The 21,687-nt window shown below is 35.8% G+C and overlaps 1 protein-coding gene across 1 annotated transcript; it reads left to right on the forward strand.

The window, feature by feature from the left end:
• The first annotated feature begins 20,405 nt into the window (after positions 1-20,405).
• Positions 20,406-21,296, forward strand: LOC116211618. The gene has a single exon (XM_031546073.1). The coding sequence runs from the start codon at positions 20,421-20,423 to the stop codon at positions 21,063-21,065; it is 645 nt and encodes a 214-aa protein (XP_031401933.1). The 5' UTR covers positions 20,406-20,420; the 3' UTR covers positions 21,066-21,296.
• Positions 21,297-21,687: the final 391 nt, after the last annotated feature.

Genomic DNA, 21,687 nt, shown 5'->3' on the forward strand with positions numbered 1-21,687 from the left:
CAAAAGCTATAATGGTTCCGAACCATTGGTCCAAACTGTCAAGACTGCCACTTATCTGCCTCTCATGTCCTTCGGGCCGTGGGGCCGGGGAAATTAAGCTTGCGTTTGGTTTTCAAGTTGGATCATAATCCAACTTAACTTGATTTTGTGTAATGATTATAAGTGTTAACAAATATATAAATGTGTAAGAATATATATATGTATGTATATATAGATGTATGGAAAAGTAGATGAGAAATTTATTATTAAAAATTAATTATAAAATAGTTAGGAAAAAGTATGAGTGAAAAATTATTAGTAAATAAAGAAAATAAACAAAACAATAACAATTGCAGTATTAAATTTGTGGAAGAATAAAGTTGAGTTGGGTAAAGTAAAATTTTTATTTAAAAACCAAACAAATCCATCATTAAAAAATTAAGTGCTTAGATTGTTCAAACTAAAAAAACTGCGGGCTTAACTCGGGTTTATTTTTAGAAAAAAAATCTTATTTTTGAAAGAAACAAAATTGCATTTGTAAAGTTTTTAGAGTCGGTTCCTAGATGTGGTTGGAGGTTGAATAAGTATATTTTATCTTTTTTTTTAAGAAGAAGAAATTTTTTAGTAAAATATGTCAAATCATAATTTTAGTCAATTTTACCGATTGCAAATGTGTTTTTTTCGATGTGTTAATAATTTTTTATGAAAACTAGTTTCACTTATTCTCTACTTTAAGTATAATTTTAATTTTGGTAAGTCGATATGCTTTTTCTTATACATTTTTACTTATTTTAAAGTAATCACTTATTTTTTAGTAATTATATTTCACCTTTTATATACCTGTAATAACGTTTTTAAATCAAGCCGTTAGTACATTGGTCCTCCTCTTGACTTGGAGTTCAGAGGCGCTAAGTGAAATTTTATACCCCTTTTATTTTCACTTCATTGACTCTGACTAAACTAATTTATCCTCTTATAATAATCGTTAAATAAGAAAAGTTGTTAATAAACAAACAAAAAATACCCCCATGATAACATCTTCTATATCTTTGTCATTTATAGTGTGTTTGGTTTTAGAGTAGAGTTGAGTTGAGTTTTGATTTTAATTGGTTTGTAATGATTGTAATGTTGAATTATGAAAAAAAATATGAAAAAGTAATGAATAGTTGAAAAAAGTAATGATTGTATTGTTAAATTGTGGAAAAAGTAATGAATAGTTGAGAGAGTTTATTATTAAAAATTAAATTGAATGGTTAAAAATATTGAAGAAAAATGAAAAAGTAATAATTGTGTTATTGATTTTTATTGTATAGTGAGTAGAGTTAAAATTAGAGTTAAAATTTTTAAATTCGATTCTGAAATCAGATTGTAAAATTTTAGTGACTTTGTACACGTTTCGCAGTCTACCCTTACTCCAAACTCCCAAGCACACAGAAGGGCCACATCATCTAATTCCATCTAACAAAATGGTACATTATAAGATTAACCCAGACAACGGAACAACATTGAGATTGATTTCTATTTTAGAATTATCCTTATTTTGTCATGGCAATATTGTTTATAATCGATAAAAGATACTCACACAAATAAAAAGTTATTTATTCGGTAATTGTTTCAATGTCATCATGTTGAAATAAAATCCGTGACCAGGGATCACGTGTTGCAAGCGTGCCAGAGACTAATGTCTCGAAAGTGTTCGTGCGCAAAATCCTAACTTCAACTAAAAAACAATCGGTTCAGGCCTTACTTTGCGAAATGACTTAGAAAATATTCGTGAAAATTTAAATAAAACAGGATAAATTAAATGAGTGTGAGAAAATAAGTTGGCAAGAAATATAAAAGAACGAGTTTTATTCAAGTATTTACAAGGATTGATGCTTGTCGGAGCATCAAAAATATAAACAAACTGTTTGTCGGAATGAAATAACTACTTGTCGGAACATTTAAGAAAAGCTACGACTGAAAACAGAAGTGCTGAAACTTGAGTGCTGCTGAAGAATGAAGCGGAGTCTGATGTTTGTCGTTGGTTGGATGTGTGTGTGTGTGTGTGTGTGTGTGTCTTCCACTTGCTTCATGGAACCTATTTATATCTTCATGAATGGGCCACCAAATTTAGCTTTGCATTCGAGCTTCAAAGTAATGTTCAAAACATTCAACCCGATTCTGAAAATGGTCTGAACGCAATCATATCAACTTCGGCCCACAATGGGCTACCCATATTTTGGAAATCGGAAATATTGCGTCAACACATAACTAAGTGATTATATAATAGCGTCGCCGATGCTAAGGGCATGCAGGCGATTAACATGTGGCACGTCGTTATATTAATAATGTAACTAGGCTCAAATCAATCACGTTGCCCCTAGAACAATGGCGGTCTTATCCCATGCCACCAGATGCATCCTGAATTGCTCCCATTGAAATGGAGGCAAGGAACGTTCCGGAAGGGTTGGATTGAAAATAGTATACCTGGCCCAAGAACAATCTGACATATGTAAAGTTCTGGGGCTTATCATTCTTTTGGGACACTATTATAATTTCGACAAAGTCAAGCTAGCTATAATCTATATATATATATATATATATATATATATATATATTTGAATACAAGTAAATTAAATAGTGCCTTAATTGTAAATATACACAATTAATTGACGTTAACAAAATATTTATCAAATAAATAAATAAATAATAAAATAATATATATATATATAGATAGATAAATATATATGTTATGAAAATCTATTTTGGTAATTATTTTAAATAATTATCGGTAGATAAGTGATCTTATATTTGTTCATATATATATATATAATTATATATTTATTAGTTATATGAAATTTTTATATTACTGAAACATAATGCAATTTTTTACTTTATATAACTCTACACGTTTACTGTAATTATGATTAATGGATAGATCTGAAAAAGAAAGGGTTCACTTTTAGAGTTAACTATTTTTTTCTTATTATAATATAATTCATATAATCATCATAGGATTTAAAAGAATACATATGGTATATCTTTAAGAACAAAAATATCCTCACAAGTCTATCTTTACGAACAGAAATATCCTCACATACATATAAAATAAATATAATTTATTAATATTGTGTAAAAGTGAAAATAGTGAAGAATCTTAAATAAATTAAGTATTTTCATATTATATTAAAATTTGTATAGGATAAAACAAATTTTATATGTTATATAAATCTGTAATTTTAAAATCCATATTATTGAATACAATTTCTTGTATTATAAATAAATGAAATTTTCTATAATAATATTTTTGATAGAGTCCGTGCAATGCACGGTCTAATCAAATTCTTACATCATATTTTACAGATAAGACTCATTACTCTTTTCCTGATGCGACCACCATTTATTTATTCGATGCAATCCCAAGGACTTCTCCATGTCAGGCGATGACATTCAACTGCCGAAGAATCCATTTATATTATATTAAGGCCTCCATTCACTCGATAAGAACTTGCCACGTCAGCTTTTTTCTCTCCTTTCTTGGCTCCTAATCACATGTCCCTTCGGATGTATCTATATGAAAATATCTCTATTGCAATAAAGACCAATTTATTTTCTCTCTATTTTCCATGTGAAGTTTAATTACTCTACATTTATACTTTTCTTATTCTAATTAATATTTCCCTAATAAATTTGTGTACAAGTTGTAACTGAAATAGTTAGTCTATAATATTCCTTCTCATTTGTGTCATTTCCATTTGTTTTTGGAGAACGAGAGGATGATCAAAATTATGGGGACTGAAGCTGAATTATGGGCAACGTCAATCCCATCGGTGTGCAAACCCTCTCCTTACGCATATGGTTTTTGCAAGAATGTAATGTGTTTCTGTTTTCTTCTTCCAATGTATATTCCCGAAGGCAATCCGTGGGGAGACTGGGTCTATGTTTTCTTCTTCCTAGGTATATTGCCATCCTGATCAGCGGGAGAGAGTTGTGGAGGTTAGAGGAGTGACGGCGGTCGCGGCCAAAGGCAATATGCACGAGGTTTTCGCAGACAAATGAGTAAGCTGAGGAGAACGACAATAGTAATTGCTTGGATGAGGCGTAAGAACTCATGGACTCGAGGTCCCCGATAGAGGAAATAAACTCGACGAAGGTGGTTCAACATGCGACCTACTCACCGGTGCTAGAGCCTCAGGCTTCCCCGGACTCTTCAACTCAAAAATATTTAAGTGGAATCTCTAGAGGTATTAAGTCTTTGTTTGATCAAAACAATTTGCCATATTCAATTCTACCATTAACCTCATTCGCGGCAGACGTCGACGAGGACATATCGAGTTTGCTGCTATTTTGAACTGAAAAGTATCTATCATTTTTAGTCAAAAATAAAATTGTATTTAAAGTGTTTAATTTAATTATTAGTCATTATTCCATTTATTTCAGGTAGCAGACCTTTGAGAGCGCAAGAGTTCGAGTGGTAAGAGACGATGGAGGCGACCACGGAGAGGCAGGCGACGATGACGCCGTTACCAGCAATGGCATACCCGAATTCGTGACATTTTGAGCTGAGAAGTATCCATAATTTTAGTAAAAATAAAAATTGTATGTAATGTTAATTTAATTATTTGTTATTATTTTCCATTAACTTTAGGTAGCAGAGTTTCGATAGCGTGAGATTTCGAGCGGAACGTTGAACAATGGAGGGAGACAATGGGTTTTGGATATGCTTTGTCGGTCAAAGGCCCAATACTTTTTAATTATATAAAAATATATTATATATATTTTATTTAAAATAAAAGAATGTATGTTTTAACTATTACATGCTCGATACTCTTCATCATTAGTATTCAATTCGTAAATGTGATTTATCAAATATCAACTACAAATACTACCAGCCATCATTTATAATATGTCTAAAGAATATTTACCAAAATATTAATTAAAATATACCCGAAAAAAAGCCCTGGTGACGTGCGGGCAAGAGCAGAAATTTCTTATAATAGTTTTTTCCACTGTGGCAGAGGGATCGTATTCATTGGATAGTGGACGGGACCAGATGCTAAAATAACCGCCGTTACTAACTGTGGAAAGTACTTCAAACTAATTATGGAGGTAAGACGTTCGTACGTAGCAAACTTTTTAATTAAATTAATTTTGTTTTCCATACCAAAAAAAAAAATTGTTTGTCCTTCTCTAATTTTGTGAACTAATCAAAGTAGAATGATTTCTACTCGTTGACATAGAATTATAAGAACTGATGTCACTAACTCAATCACTACGCACATTTAGTCTGCTAAACTCTTACAAAGACGCAGCGGTATCATAATATTAAAATTCCGATTGTGTTTCATCCAATCGAGCTTAGTTAGACTTTCCAGAGAGCCTATTGCATAGGGGCCACAGCAAGAATCGCCAAATAGGCAAGCCGATCGACTTTTGGAAAAGTTGAGAAGCCATGGTAGAACGGTTAGAGTAAGAATTTGGAAACGAGGACAAAGAGACCTATCTTGAGAAAGAGGCGTGAGAAAGCAAATTTTAAGATTGCGTTAGTGTAATCTAGTGGACAACTAATGGGCGGCTAATATGATCTCCAAGGTTTACATCTAAATCGTGCGTTATTGTCATTAATAGATATGTAAGAAGATTAATTTGAATATTTAGAATTGCTTCTATATATACAGAAAAATATATAATCCTCACTCCATTTACTTAATTTGCTCTTTCCACTCTTGAAATGGGCAAGAACTATTATGATTAATTTACGCTATTGTTTGTCAACCAAGAAATTGTTGATCCGGTTCTCGTGCCGTGCGGCCGTACCTCTTTATTAGTTACTAAGATTTATATTTTATTATATTAGATCAATGAATTTCTCTTATAATAAAAATATATATACTCTTAATCATTGTTATTAAAGGGTACTTTAGAACTTTAAGCATAATTTCCACAAAATTATATCATTTTTTTATGCTTTAACTTCACGTAGCCCCGAGAACATGAGTATAGTATCTTAATAACATAATAGTTGATTACTAATATGAATTGATTCATGTGATTTAATACTCATTTTTCTTAAATAATATTATGAATTGATTCTTGTAAATGGAGAAAATTCATGATTGAAATAGTTTTACTCCTTGGTGGATTGACGTATATCGAATTTGAATTTAGTTGGAGCTAGTGGGGGTATTAAGAGGCGCAAGCCAACAAAAAGACAACAATAATGGTCCAATTATTGACAAATAAAGTGGATGACACTATTCCCAAATTTTGAGGGTTGTACACTTTCTGTCCGCTTTGGTGTGAAAAAGAGAGGCCATACGGTCCTGGAAATGACCAATTAATTACAGCCAGAAACATAATGCAATGGTCGGATTTGTCCGTTTTGGTGTCTTTATTGACCTTAGCTTAGCTAGCAGCATCTGGTCTCCTTTCATTTTTCTTATTATAAAAACCATTACCATTACAAGAAGTAGCTGTATTTTTTTTAAATAAATAATTTACTTGTAATAAATATAACTGGTTCAGGTTTATGTCTCGCTATTAGTTGACCCGACAATATATATATAAAAAAGGATGCTCATCATCATTTCACAAGGAGATGTTCATAGTTCGGAAAGATATCCATATCTATAATCATGCATGCTCGATGCTTTGTTTAGGGTTAATTTGGTTAAAAATGCATACTCTCCATTGAACTCGGGGAATTAGGAATACGGAAGGAGTGTTACATTTCTATCTCTGAATAATTAAATATCAGCTTAACTTATAGAAAGTCCGCATGCTCAATCGGGCGGGCGGCGGAGTAATTAGTTATGTGTTGAGCTTGCATGGAATTGAACATGAAGACTAATATTATACCAATTTATAAGGAAACGGAGCCACTGACGTGTATCCATGCCATTAAGGGTATGTATACGAGGAGATGGAGCCACATTGACTTTAGGAGGAAAAATCCCTCCTCTGAATTTTAATCTTCTTGAAAGTTTTTGCCCCCCAAAATTTTATTTTCTTAAGATTTTGCCCTACAATTAGATATTAAATTATCATATTGCCCCAGCTAAAATGAATATTTGCGTTTTATATATATCAATTCATTATTTTTGCCCTCTGGAAGAAAATTCTGGCTTCATCCTTGTGTATATGGTAGATAATGGATATTTAATTTAACCCATATGGATTTAGGATTATGTGCTCAATTTAACTTAAGTCTTATTAAGTGTGTCAGATTTTACAATTTTCAATCATTTCGGCATTTCAATTTTAAACGAATAATCTAGGACAAGTTGCATATATAGATGATACACATTAATTTTAATTAAAAAGTTAACTAAAAATAGAAAATGAAAAACTTTTAGGCATACTAACAATCACTTGCAAAGGCCAAGGATCCCACAAGACAGCCAGACCCAGGGCCCAATGGCTGTTGCAAGTAACTGCGACGACGGGCCGGGCACGAGCAGTGTCATTGTTGTCACTGGACCAACGCCATGGCTGTGGCCCCTGAGGCCCTTTAACTCTGCCTCGTTCGACGCTATGATTGCGCTCTTCTTCCACGAGATGCAAGCTAGCCGGCTGAAGCCAGACCGCGACTATGTACTCTCGAAGGACCATGATCTAGCACTATCGGTAGATTAACATCAAGATGATGTTCCTATCAAGAAACGTATCCAAGACTAATGTTTCCCGAGGCAATGGATTAATTATTTACTATTTAGAGCAAGGAAGAGCTTTCGTTTACCAGCTTACGTGAGATTCTTCAAGCTGCATAGATCTGATCATGCATGGAATTCTTTTCTTCAAAGAAACTCAGCTGTAATTCTAGGAGTGCATGCAATTTCAGCCACAATTCCATTCACTAAAAAAAAAAGAAAAAAAAAGAAAAAAAGAGGAGGATATTTCTAAAGGCACTGTGAATGGAGATATCATAGATTTAATTTACCTATCATTTGGAGTCATTCCGACACGACCGCAGTCTTTTAAGTCTAAAAGGAGCTGTAGCTGTCGTGTTTTATTCAACTGGGGAGGCAATGGATTAATTGAGTCCCACGCCATTCCTCTCAATCCTCATAAAGTAGAGCGCATTAAAAATGAAAGTAGAAGCTTTTTGGTGGATTCCAGTTATGTTTGTTCACACACACTGCCAGATCTTATTTACGTAGGCAAAGCAATCTATTTCCAGTTAATTGTGTGAGCTCGTTTCGAATATCAAAGACTCTAACCGTACCAAGATTTGATTTAACATACCGCACTTAATGCCACTATGTAGCAGTCTCAAGTCGGTTCTACCTGAATCAGATCGAACGAATTGATTGTTTTTAATCTTTTTTACAAAAATGAAACGATCACATACATATATATCGTAGAAACCTCTATTCGGTTTGGTACAACTTAGTCGGTTTGACTAGAATCATGACATAAATTCTTAAAGAGTAGGCTATATTGTTTCTTTAACCCCTTAGTGATTCGATTACGATGAAGAGAGAAGACATATTCTTAGATATCGATAAGGTAAAGTACCAGCCAGGGCGGGAATAAATTCACTTCTCAGTCTTTTTTTTTTGTTATGAAATTTGATATAGTATTTTCCTAGGAAACTTTTTGGGAAAAAATCTTACATGGTCCTACCTTACAATAATATGACAAAAAAAAATAACAAAATTGCTATTATTAAGAACCATATATAGTAATTATCCAAGTGATTAACACTAATAAACTTAACTGTTATAATCTGATTGATATTTTCTCATGTCTCGTGATGATGTACAATCACATAAGAATTTTCCAAAAACAAAAGAAATGCCGCTTGAAGAATAAGCACAAAGACTGTAGGGAACAGGAAAAGGGGAATAAAAGAACAATAATAATTCCCATTACCATCGCAAGAAAAAATTTTGCTCTAGGGGAAATTTTATGAGAAGTGATAATAATTTAGTATATAGTATGCAATAAGATCAATTAACATATATATATATATATATATTCATATGTAATATATATTTTTTAATCACAAGTAATAGCTTTTCCATTTAAAGATTTCTTCTAAATCATTCAAGATTTTATGGGCCAAATCATGTCCTCGTCTAAGGCCGAAAAAAGTTATGATAGATAATAATAATAATAATATAATAATGGGGAATATACTATTGTCGATGTAATATGTAGCTTCTCAATTAATTAAAGATACATTCTGTTCTTCTTTTCGGCTGTACAATTAACTTTTAACTCAAAAGCTTGAATTAATTACTTCGATTTCACTTTATCAATTCATAAATCCTAATATTTGAATCCACTCGTTTTAAATCCCCATACAGCATAATGCCGGAGTTGATCAAATCACTTTGTCGGAATTTGTCATAAAATAAATTTATATCATAGAGAATAGAATTGACAGGAAACTAAAATAAATGCACATAAAAATTACCTGATAACTGCATAAAAAAGGAAACTATTGGAGGCTGTATGTGGTTTTCAGATCATATTTATTAGTTTGGCATGCACCAAAGAATGGAAATATAGTATCTAAAAAAATTGAAATCACTATAGATATTCTCAGCCTATTGACTGAGACTAATTTCACTCTTAAACTATGTTATGATGGCAAAGGTATTTTAGGAAGCCGAATATTGGTCTGCAGCAACTTCGTTACGTGTTTATCTTGAATAGGGCGAAACCATGACGAGTGGCATCTTCGATGTAAGAATTGGATTAGATCCTCGCTTTATTTGGATAATATACTTTTTCTTTTTTGATTTGAAAGGAGACCCATGGGCCTATTACAAAGATAAGAGCAAAAGCAAAATAAAGGGGCATATAAATCCCACAAGTGAAGGTCGAAATTAAAAATTCTTCCGAGTTGACTTCTTGGGCCACTGCAGTAAGGCCCCTTCCTCTAGATAGTGTACTTTATCTAAATTGTCCGTATATAAATCACACAGCACTCCTCTTCTTAACTGCTTCTGTTAACAACAAATACAGCAATATGGCCAGTGGAGAATCCTGTACAAAGGAGATACAAGCAAGCCTGCAGAGTGGAAGCTCGTCCAGCTCCAAATACGGCAATGCCACGAGCGAAAATCTGAGCACTGATGAAGTGGAGACAAATACTGGCCAAGCTGGATCCCAGTTTGGGCGGGTCGTTGCGCACAGAGCGCTATATTATGGCTCAGGCAGCAGCCGCCGCAGTGGAAACAGATCGAAGGGCAGAAGCTCCGAGGATATGACTCTCAGGGCCCCACCGAGTAGGCTAAGCAAGGTTTCTTATTTGGAACAGGTAGAGTAATACAAGAAGGTAACATTTCACTCTGTCTTATTGTTGCTACCTTAAAGAATATCTTATGCATACTAATAACTATATAAAGTATATAATAAAGTGTAGTGAGTTCTACTGAACATCAAGGTTCTTTATCGATGATTGATTGGTGATCCGGCGAAAGGCTCAATTATGATCTTCTCTTATGAGCATCATGAGGTATCATTCATTACAGAAACGAATTTGTCTCCGAAAGTTAAAACTAGTGATGAGTAGTGGAGTACAATCGTTTGAGAACGATGAGCATTCGAGAGCAGGATAATTTAATAACAGAAGGAACATAGAGCTGCTAACTCAGAGTAAGGATCTGTAATGTCGAAGTCCTACTGTTGTAAGTTAGCTCAATTTGCTCCAAAGATATGCACAAATCATGGGCTGCTTAAAGACAACAGTACTCCTTAATAAAACTCAAAATACACAGTTGTCGCAACTTGTTCACCAGATCCTCGGTTCTCAGGCACAGGACGGCATTTAGTTTTGCAAGCAAAACTTGAAAGCGGCATGGGCCTCCATCCAGGATTCTGTAGTGAAGACAGCCGGTGCCAGGGCTGCAAATGCAGTAGCTTAAAAGTTCTTAACAAATGTGAACAGACCAAAACCGCTCCGAGATAAAAACTTCGAGCTTTCCGGCTTTCAGCAGTGAAGCAGAACAGTGACCAGTGTAGCAGAACATCCTTCCATTCTTCCCTGTGAAATCACTAGTCTTACACATTACATCTCTAACGGGCAGCAATTCTTCTGTGTAACTAGACAAGCCACGACTGACGTCCTAGGGACATATCTCGGGAACTGAATCAACGAACTTAGGACGGATATACTGTCAACAACATTATATTAATGAAGTTCCTTTGTATATTTATAATTTGTGGGCGGGAAACATATGGCTACAATCCCGACCTTTTTCCCCAACAAATCATCGACAAGAGGTCATTCAGTTCTCATGACTTTCTCTTTTATACTAAAGTCAGCATCCAGTCACCAATTTGCCAGGAGCAACCTCTTCCATGACATGGTCAGTCCTAGTCGTGTCCCTGTCCTGACCCTTTGATACGATGAACGGAAATTCTGAAAAGGTTTAGGAGTTTCGAAGTATAGCCCGAGCCCAAGCCCAAGCAGATCGCCCAAGATCTGACCCCTTGGGCAAACATAAAGAGCCCACATCCTTGAATGGGAGCTGATATCTGTAGGGATGGCCTCCTATTAATGCCATCGAATCAACTCAGAGTTGGATTTTGGACCTATGTATATGCCTCGAACTCCTATATTCTCGGACTATAGACAGTACGGGGAATTTATAATTGATTTTATTAAGAGATTCAATTAACGCAACGCTGTAAGATTGCACACTGATTCATCCTTAGCCACGGCAAGGTACAATTCAGTTGATCTGAAGAAAACCTTCTATGACTTTGTGATGTGCTTCTGGATGCAGCCCAAGATATAATCAGAGTTGTTTCGGGTCCAATGACATGTTCTACGACCAAGAAACTTGATGCAACATGGTTCGGGCCCATTATCATACTTAAGAGTATGGAATATGTGGTAAACTACCTGATCAATTTGAGTGGTGACTCATTAAATATCCATCCGCATTTTGAATGAATTTTCAAGGTAGTTGCAATAAAGGAGATTAACAATTAATGCATAAACACCGTATGATCTCACATAATAATAAATATTCTGGGATTCAAAATCCACCAAAAGTTTCTCGAAACAAATTCAAACAACCCCGACATATGTTTGGAGAAGGAAGATGAGAAAGAAATACAAAATTGCTATGGTAATTTCATTGATTGGAACGTCAAACCCCAAAAGCTAACCAAACCCGCATCCAATATGCGCTATTATTGACCTACAAAGGATATAGACTATCCCATCACACAACCTCAGAGTTCCCTTTCCACTTCATCCTGGTTTTGTCCCATTAGGGCAAACAAATCTCCATGCCCTTACCTCGTATCAATAGGGGCCACGCCATGTTGGTGGAGTTCCTTAATTAGACATTCCTCTTCATCTATTATCCTTTTACTTTATATATACATATAGCCACTGAGAGAGATTTGAAGATCAAATTCAAATTTTCCTTTTGCTTAGCCCCCCCTCTTTTGTCCCTCTCATCTAATGAATGAAGACACATGAACCACTGAAGCTGTCCTGGCAAAGGTACATATCAGAAAGATACCTCCCAACCTTTTTCTAACATGGCTTTGGGGAGACCCAATCAAGGTGTCCCTCCCACTACTTCATGGCTAGCTAGCTAGCTAGCTAGATTATGGTATGTATGTATCAGTCCAAACAAGCTAGTGCCTTTGAGCATAATCCACTTCTATAGTAATTTATTAAGTAATTTAATTTGTAGTTTGTTATAACGAATTTTAAGTAATTTATTAAGAATTTAAGTCGAAGATCCATATCCATAAATGTTTGCTTCTCCATGAAAAAAGTGATTGTAAAACCTTCCACTGCACTCGTAAACGAACTCTAAATCCAATTCCCTTTCGATTAAATTCTTTGAATATTAATTCATCGTTAATTGTATTCATAGAACTGAGGGTGACGCAAATGTATCTTCTCCCATTGAAATTTTCCAGCCCCACAACATCGAAAGAGATATCCCTTTCTAGAGGGGCAGATCCAAAGAGAAGACAGCCCTTTATTGATAATTTGGAACCTATGACCTTACATTAATTCGTACTCAATAGCCACAACGCATAGTACTTTCAATTGAAATTGTTCAGACAGGGCATGATATAGAGAGAAGTCTTAAGACGAAGTTGCTGTATGCCCCAACCGACGTTGCAAAATGCTCCTCGTGTCATTCTTGAAATAGGGGTAGTCCCAAAAAAAAAAATGGGACCACACATACATAATGCAACCGAACCCCAATGTCTTCTAGGCAGACAACTCTCGCGTCGATCGATCCCTCTAGATTCCATAGTACGCACGATCAATGACCGAGAGTAAAACCTTCACTTGATTTACCGGAGCTGAACTCATCGAGTACCACTTATCCGATGAACAAGCTTGACCTTTCAAATAATTCGGTACATATTCGCTCGATTTAAATATCACTAATTTTAAACGGGCGTGTTCTCCTGATGACCGATTGAATCATGTTCAGCGAGGACATGAATTTGTAGAGTTGGGTTACTAATTAATTATAGCTTATAAACAGAACTAATATTAATGAAAACAAAATGAAAGAAGGGGAAGGGATGACGATTTGGCTTTCGTTTGATAATTGATATTTGAGAAAGATGTCATAATACAGTAGCGCAATTTCTCATATGATAACCAAAAGATTTTAAATTTGATTTTTAAAATGATATTATCAGTATTATTATATTAATTATTTAAATTTTATTTTATTATATTAAATTTATGGATCTTATTTATAAAAAAAATAATAACAACTGATTTTTATTGAAAAGGTGGTGGAGATATTAGGCAGGAGTGGGGACATATTTGGGAGCTAAAATGATTTTGGTACGACTCAATGTGAACCCAAAGACTGTAGGAGAGCCCACGATCTAACACCAATTAATTCGCAGTGGCGGAGGCATCCCTCCTACTTTTTTTTGTCCTGTTTTGATGCCTCACCGTTTGAAAATAGACGCGCTCCATGCACAATTACGCATGATACATTAGATAAGTATAACGGAATTTGTGATTATAACTCCAATTATTGCAATAGAATGATATGAATCTCTTTCCTCTCCTTTCTCTCTACAGCCAACTCAGCAAACCTTAACTCCAGCAATCTTATTGGTGCGTCCACTTTCGGACAGGCACGTCCGGCACCACTGCTAACGAGATCGGACAATTGGAGCAGTCCTCCCTCTCCTGGTTGTTTCGTACTTGGTGACTCCCTCCCCTTTTCATCTCTTCTCCCTCCTTCCTCAAACACAATGATGGCGTTTTAGGAGTTTTTGGGAGTAGCGATCTTGTTGCTTCAAATGCATTCGCGATGATTGGTTCCTCTCGCCGGCCACCTTCACGTGTGGTCGCAAATCTTGGTGGACGACTCGCTAGTCATCCTCAGACCCAATTCCAGACCCGATCGTGGCCTTCCGTGACAGTTTCCTCCTCCAAGTAGCTCTCGCCAGCCTCCTTAACATCGACAAGCTCCTCCACAGTGGGCTCCTCAATGGCAGCCTCCTTAACGATCTGAGGCGGAGCTGGTATTTGATGGTGTCCCGGTGGTCGTAGAGGGCCTCCTCCCCTCCTCTCCGTTTTTGGTGTTAGTGTGTGTGGTGGCGACCTTCTATTCCCTGCCGGTGCTTGCACCTTCTCTCCCTTTTATCAGTTCTAGGGTGGTGAGTGGAGTCGGCAGCCTGCCTTTCCTCTGATCGATTTGATTTGATCCAACCACGATCCGTTGCAATTCGACCCCATTCCGATAATTCCGCCCCGACCCGATCATCCACCTCTTACTGTCGTCACCCCTCCCCAATGCCACTACTTGTCTAGTTGACCCTTCTCTCCCCTCCAATGGCGGCTTCTCTTCTACGGCTTTTTCACCCCTACGATGGTATCCTCACCGACCTAGATATACAATCACACTGCCGATCCGTTAGTCCTATTTCCTGACTTCAAAACCGACTTTGTGGCTTGCCTGATATGTTGGTCTTGTAGGTCTCAGCTCCCCTGTCGTGATCGCTGGTTTGAACTGATCAAAGGGCATTGAGCTTCCTTGGTTTGATCATTTAGGAACTGGGCTGTTTTAATCGCTGGTCTGAACCAACCAAGGAGCCTTAGACTTCTTGGTTTGATTACTTAGGGATTTGGTAGACTAATTATGTTTGTTGGTTGCGATTGTTGGTGGGATCTTGCGCTCGGATACTGGCTCAAGACACCCTGACTACCCGACTTCATCATGGAGTGGAATTTCATCGATTACTATCGAAGGTCCACGATGAAATTTTCGTTAGCAGGTAGTGCTCGGAGCTCACGATTTCAAAATAACAAACTACAATTGTATTTGATCCTCTCTGATGTTTTTATGATTATCCTTTGTAGTTTGCCTGTTGGATAAACCGTTTGTTCTAGTCTTGTAATCTCCGATCGGGCATTTTACCGTATATCTATTTTTGTTGTGGATTAATAAAGGATCCATTTAACTACTTGAGCAAAAAAAAAAAGAAAAAAAAAGATATGTATATTGTTGAGAATTATTCGTTTAATTAATATATTTTTTTTACAAATAGAAGGGAGGCTTATAAATTTAATACAATGATATACAAAATCTAATAAACAGAAATGATTAATTTTATGATGAGAATTAGAACTTGAAACTTTTATAAGATACTATCATCACACTATGCCTCCTTTATTTGAGCTTAAGTGATATATTTGTTTGGGCAAATAATGAGAAGGGAAATACAGGAAAAAAGATAAAGAGAATATTACTTTTCATATATATATATATATATTTATTTATTTTTTAAGTGAGATTACAAGTGATGTTATCATGTTGACTGAAATTAATTTCCGAGCAAGTATCAATATAATCATTAAGTACTTCCATTAAATTTTAAATACTTATACGAGTTGTGGCGCAGTATATCAATTGCACTACCGTTCAAAATCTCTCTATTAGTAAAATTTAACAAAAAGCAGAGACTGATTGGGTGGATGAAGATGATTAGAAATTAATATGCTTCTCCTAATAATGACTTATAGAACGGCCAGCTCGGCACACTAAGAAAGAAAATCAATAATAAAAACATAAGTTAACTTTTTCCTAGCATGTAGAAGTTATGCACATATACGACCAAAGTTCATTCAGGAGAGTGCCATAACACATTTACCTTTTTATCTATCATGGCGCGCAATAACATTTCCATTTACTACTAAATAATAACACTTAGATCAAGAGTTTAATCGCGATTAAATATTGAAATGATGCGTTTGGAGAATCGCATTATTCGTAGTTTGACTATGGATTGATGTTTTCCTATTGCAAAAGATAAGCCTTTGCTCCATTGAAGTTCATATGCTCAAGAATAATTCCCTAGCTTTTCCCCTCTAAATGACCACCATAAGTAAGATATTCATGAATTTGACAAGAATCTCTGAATGGACTTTAAGTATATCACAGTAAAATCGATATGCGTATCCAATGAATCGAGCTTGGACAAAAAAAATTCTGCATGAGTCACACGAATAATCAATCCAAAGAGTATACTTTGAAGATGAAGTAGGATGATCTTCCTTTACTTCTATTGGCTCTTTAAAACATCATGATTGCGTCATGACTACTAACCTGCGCCTATATCGGGATGTAGAAGTGCGGATGGACCTTATAGAAGGTCTCATAGAATGTTTCTTTACATTTCATAATATATGGAGAATTTTCAATTTATGTATCGATACTCTCCTATATGTTTTCTGTCTCATGTGCACTCATCGTATGTGGATATTTCACAATTCCTAAGTCCGTTCTTTTAATTTCTACAGTACCCACAAATTGTTTGATAAATTCTTAAGCTAAATCTATTCAGCCAAAAAAGAAATTCATAAGCTATCTGGTCTCTTGAGTAACTTGAAATGCAAATTAGACTGATAATTCGTCCAACCCAAGGATAGCTATAATGTCTTGAAGTTCTTTGTAATTTGGATGGAAGGAATACAAAGAGGGATGAAAAGGTCTAAGAACGTTCAAAAATAAAGTAATGGCTGAAATTTAAAAAAAAGATCAATAAATGTATGAATGCTGGTTCTTCGAGTGGATTCTTTCAACAAATTACATCAAATTGGCAAGAAAACATTGAAAAATATATAAATTTTCAAGGATTAAGTAACAGGAAGATAGCAAACTTTTACATCAGCCGTTTAATGGAGAAAATTTAATTTTGGCTGGTATATGTCTAAGAAAATCATTATATGAGTTGTTGATTGAATCAATCGTTAATTAATACATAAATAAAAAGCATCTTATCATTTTGATTTAGTTGGCACTATATTGACTGATCTATCTGTACTAGCTCCTAAGCAGTCATATTTATCATAACCGGCAACTTGATGGTTTCACATATATACTAGCGTTCGAGGTCGTCGATTCACTTAATCTACTGCTAAAATGATACGCTTACATCTCGTTTGCTTTTACAATTTGATTTTAAAATTTTAACTTTAACTTTAACTCTACTGACTATACAACAAAAATCAACTCTTCCAATTCAAAAGGATAAGCAACATATATAAATTCACATATAACTCCATTATACTCCATTCAATTTTGAATACTAAATTCTTTCAACTATTCATTATCTTTTCAACAATTTAATAACACAATCATCACTTTCTCTTAACTATTCATTACTTTTTCATACTTTTTCTCATAAGTCAATAACACAATCATTACAATTCAATTAAAATTAAACGCAGCACTATTTAACTCTAAAATCTTTATAATTTCTATATGGGAGACACTGTGCTTAATACAAAGTTGGGAAACCCTTCTCCACGATGAGCGGCCGACAGTGCTATATCTATTGATATATGGACGATCGGACAGTGAGTCGACACGTAAAGGATGCGGTGACCTCTTGTTGGTGTTTATATATGTGATCGAAGTACAAGCAATGATGTGCGTGCACTTTTTAGCCCAAATATGAGGAGAGAATAGTCCGTCTCCCCTCTTTCTTTCCTCGAAAATTCCTTCTTTTGCCGTTTATTCTTTGAAAGGCTTTGAATGACTTTATTTAATCCAAAATGACAAAAGGGCAGTAAATTCAATTACAAAACGCAACAAAATATAAAAAGAAAGAATTTGGAAAAGCTTGATTTTAGCATGGATTTTCTGCATCCTTGTGAATGTGAAAAATCCATATCATGAGAGTTTTACTTCTTAGTAGTATCCGATTTGGCTCGACTGGATCAATCGGAGTCAAATTGGACTTCCGAATACCATGATTCACACCGAAAAAATATTAATTTTAATCCTCAATTATTTGAACTATTTTCTGTTTTCGTCCTAAACTTTTTTAGATAAAGATTCGTTCTTAATATTTTTCTAATTTATTATGTTTTAAGCTGCCATCCAATTTTCTGTCCAAAAATATTGAAATGGCATTTATTATAATAAATATTAAATTTTATATTATGAAATAACTAAAACACTAGCAAGAAAAGGAAACAACATGGGAATGAGGGGGCCCCTCGCTGGTGGCTAGCCATTACCTCTTCCGCTAGCGCCCAATGCCAGCGACCTCAAAGAGGGAGGGTTGGTCACTCGCGAAGCCCCTCATTCCGAATCTAGAGATCTTAGTTCGACTTGAGATCTCCCAGTTCGATAGGAAGGGAACCTCATCAATAGGAATCCCTCTCACTTTGAGGTTGCCAGCAATCATAGAGCTCACCCTCACGACCTCTATGGGGAAGGGCCGGCAGCTGGCCATTGGCAAACCCCTCCGGCCTCCACCCTTGCAGTTCTCGTTTCCATATTTTTTTTTCCTTTAAGGCTTTCGTTTTTTCTTTTTCTGTTTTTAAATTAAATTTTTATTTTAATAAATGCCACATCAATATTTTGAACGGAAATTCGGATGACAAACCAATACCGAACAAATTGGAAAAAATGCAGGACTAAATTCAGCACAAAAGCTGGTTTGGAACGAAAACAGAAAAATAGCTATACATGTTGAGGATCAAAATCAACCTTTTTTTTTTCCGGGAAAGGAAAATATGACTTGAATTCAATTCAGGGCACAAAACCAAACGGTTATATATTCAATATCATCTCAGGAGCTCGTGTTTTATGTACATGACTTATGTATTACGTGCCCCACAAGCCCGTCGGTCTGGTTCTCTTTTTCCTTTTCTCTTTAATGTAATTCTGACGGAAGCAAACATTTTCGATGGCCAAGAAGTCGCGTATTCGCTTTCAGCTCGAAACCTTTATCTCGGTTCTGCTCTCCCCCTTATCCATAACTTAATCATGATTTCTCTCGAGCTTATTGAAAATTCTGGTTGCTAGCAATGACTCGGATTGGCGAATTCGTTATCTTCATGTAACCCTCATCAATGTCAGCAGCCTCAAACTACAGCACTCAGTTGCTTTCCATCTACAACCGCCGATATTTCGCACATCTTTAACCTTTCGATATTTCCATAGTTTGCTCTCATAATCGATCAAAGCATTGCTGACAATATCAGTGGCTACAAGACCCTTGCAACCGGTAATTAAGCATCCATACTACGATGTTGAACACTTGAACTTGATTGACGAATCAAATTCCAATATTTTTTGTAATTAAAATCATCAACATTTTTTTTCCCTCATATGGAGACATGAAAAGGTATGGAGCAAGCAGACATGAAGAAGAAATGGGCAAAAACAACTCGGTCGAGACTAAGACCAGACGTATCGATCTAATCTCAATAAAGTCATCAAATAAGGGTAAGGACAATTTCCCCCGCGTTGTGAAAGAAAGGAACCTCTCACAGGCAAAGACAAATTCTCCCCCGTGTTTTTTTGGCTCCTTTTTTTTTTTTCCCCCTTCTTTTTTCCTCTAAAAGCAAAGAAGAAAATGTTTAGATCTTCCGAATCTCACTTCCCATTTGGGGGGCTCTAGAAAAGGACCAGTCTCGATAGCTTTTCGCACTGAATCCTTGAACCAGGATTTAGGAATGATAGCCAGCAAGGTCATGGTTGACTTGCTCGTAGCTAGCCCTACAGTTCGTAAATTTATTTAATTCGCATATGATATACAAAAGATGTCTATAAATCTAGTATAAGTAACAAGAAATTAATCAAGTATAGAATATCTCGCTTATCATCTAATCTATGATCTCGAATTGAGGATCGTGATGGCTGGTGCTGCACTAACTCTCCTTTTTATTTGGTTTGGACATAGCGTCTATCTCTAGGCATTCAGTTCTGACGTCGGCATTCATACTTTTTTCTTTAAGGATACCGTTGAGTTCTCAATATCTCGCTTTTATATTGGGCTGACGTGTCATTTTCTTAATCGAAAAATGTATAAGATGTACATACCATTATATGAATATTCCAATACAAAACCATAACTTGAAAAAGCCAATATCTATGTTTTGCAAATAAAAAGTATATCATACTATGTATCCTACACTTTGGCAGTATATATATGACAAGAGATATCTCAATCTTAACATTCACACACCACATAACATGGCAGAAGCCTCCGCCGATAAATTAGCAAAATTAGCCAGCCAAGGTCAATTCTCTTCCATGGAACCATCTCCTCATAGTCCATCTTCTCCGGTTAAGCTCTTCGGTTTCCGAATAGCTGAGCCTGAGAGGATTCCTGAAAGGCAAGAAGTTGTCCAGAGTACGCAGGATGACCATCTTATCAGCAAAAAATTCGAGTGCCATTTTTGCCGCCGAGTATTCGCTAACTCTCAAGCCCTGGGGGGCCATCAGAACGCTCACAAGAGGGAGCGTCAGAGGGCCAAATGGGCGTATCACCATCACGGGGATCACAGACCGCGGTGCATATTGGCGGGGACTCCGGTGATCATGCCCCACGGTGTGAGATCCGCACCACCCAATTATTTATTCCGTGGTGCTCTGATCTCGGGCAATGGTGCCGTTGCCAGATTTGAGTTCCCAACGAGAGATCACTCCCGTTCTTCGCGGCCATTTTTGCTCTCTCCGTTTCCCCCATCTCACACTCATGTGTTCGACGTACCGCGGCGTGTAGGGCTTTCTCCTGTTGCCGGGGCTATGGTGTCGCCATTGCACAGCACAATGTCTAGAAAATCACCAGAAATGGATGCCGGTGTTGATCTTCACCTCAAACTTTCGACGTCATAATAGAGACTTGAGAGTGATCCATGGCCGACTTGAAATGTCAGGAGAAATTCCATGTGATGTTTGATCAAGTTTTAGCTCGTCATTCCTCTGAATGTTTGAGGAATTCCTTATGTTAGATCCCTCAGTAGCTCATCCGACCGGATGTTCATCTAAAATTATTTCAGATTGATAGCTTGCTTATATCATAAGTAAACTTTGCTTGAATGAAATAGTTCTCTTGATTAATTCCGCCCCCCAAAAAAAAACTGTTCTCTTGATTTGGTTGATATATAAATCATCAACTTCATTGGATTAACTTAATAAAACCCAGTAATATAACAATGAACCAAAAAGTACATGGTCTATGATGTGCCTTGGTATAGTTACTATTTTTTTCCCCAGTGTGTACTATACTATTCAAAAGTCCAATAGGTAACGACTAATTCAGTTCGAGCCGAGTAGCTTGCTAAGGGAGTAAAACTCTCATAGTATAGATTTTTTCCATTCGCAAAACTCGAAACAAGAGACCTTACATAAGGAAATAAACGTTAAATCACTTGAACTAAACAACGTTAGTAGTGTAATTACTAGTAGTTTAAATTTATTTTATTGAAAGAGCAGTAATATCACTTGATGCTATATT

This window comes from Punica granatum, chromosome 6 (genome assembly GCF_007655135.1).
Source record: "Punica granatum isolate Tunisia-2019 chromosome 6, ASM765513v2, whole genome shotgun sequence".
Lineage (NCBI taxonomy): Eukaryota > Viridiplantae > Streptophyta > Magnoliopsida > Myrtales > Lythraceae > Punica > Punica granatum.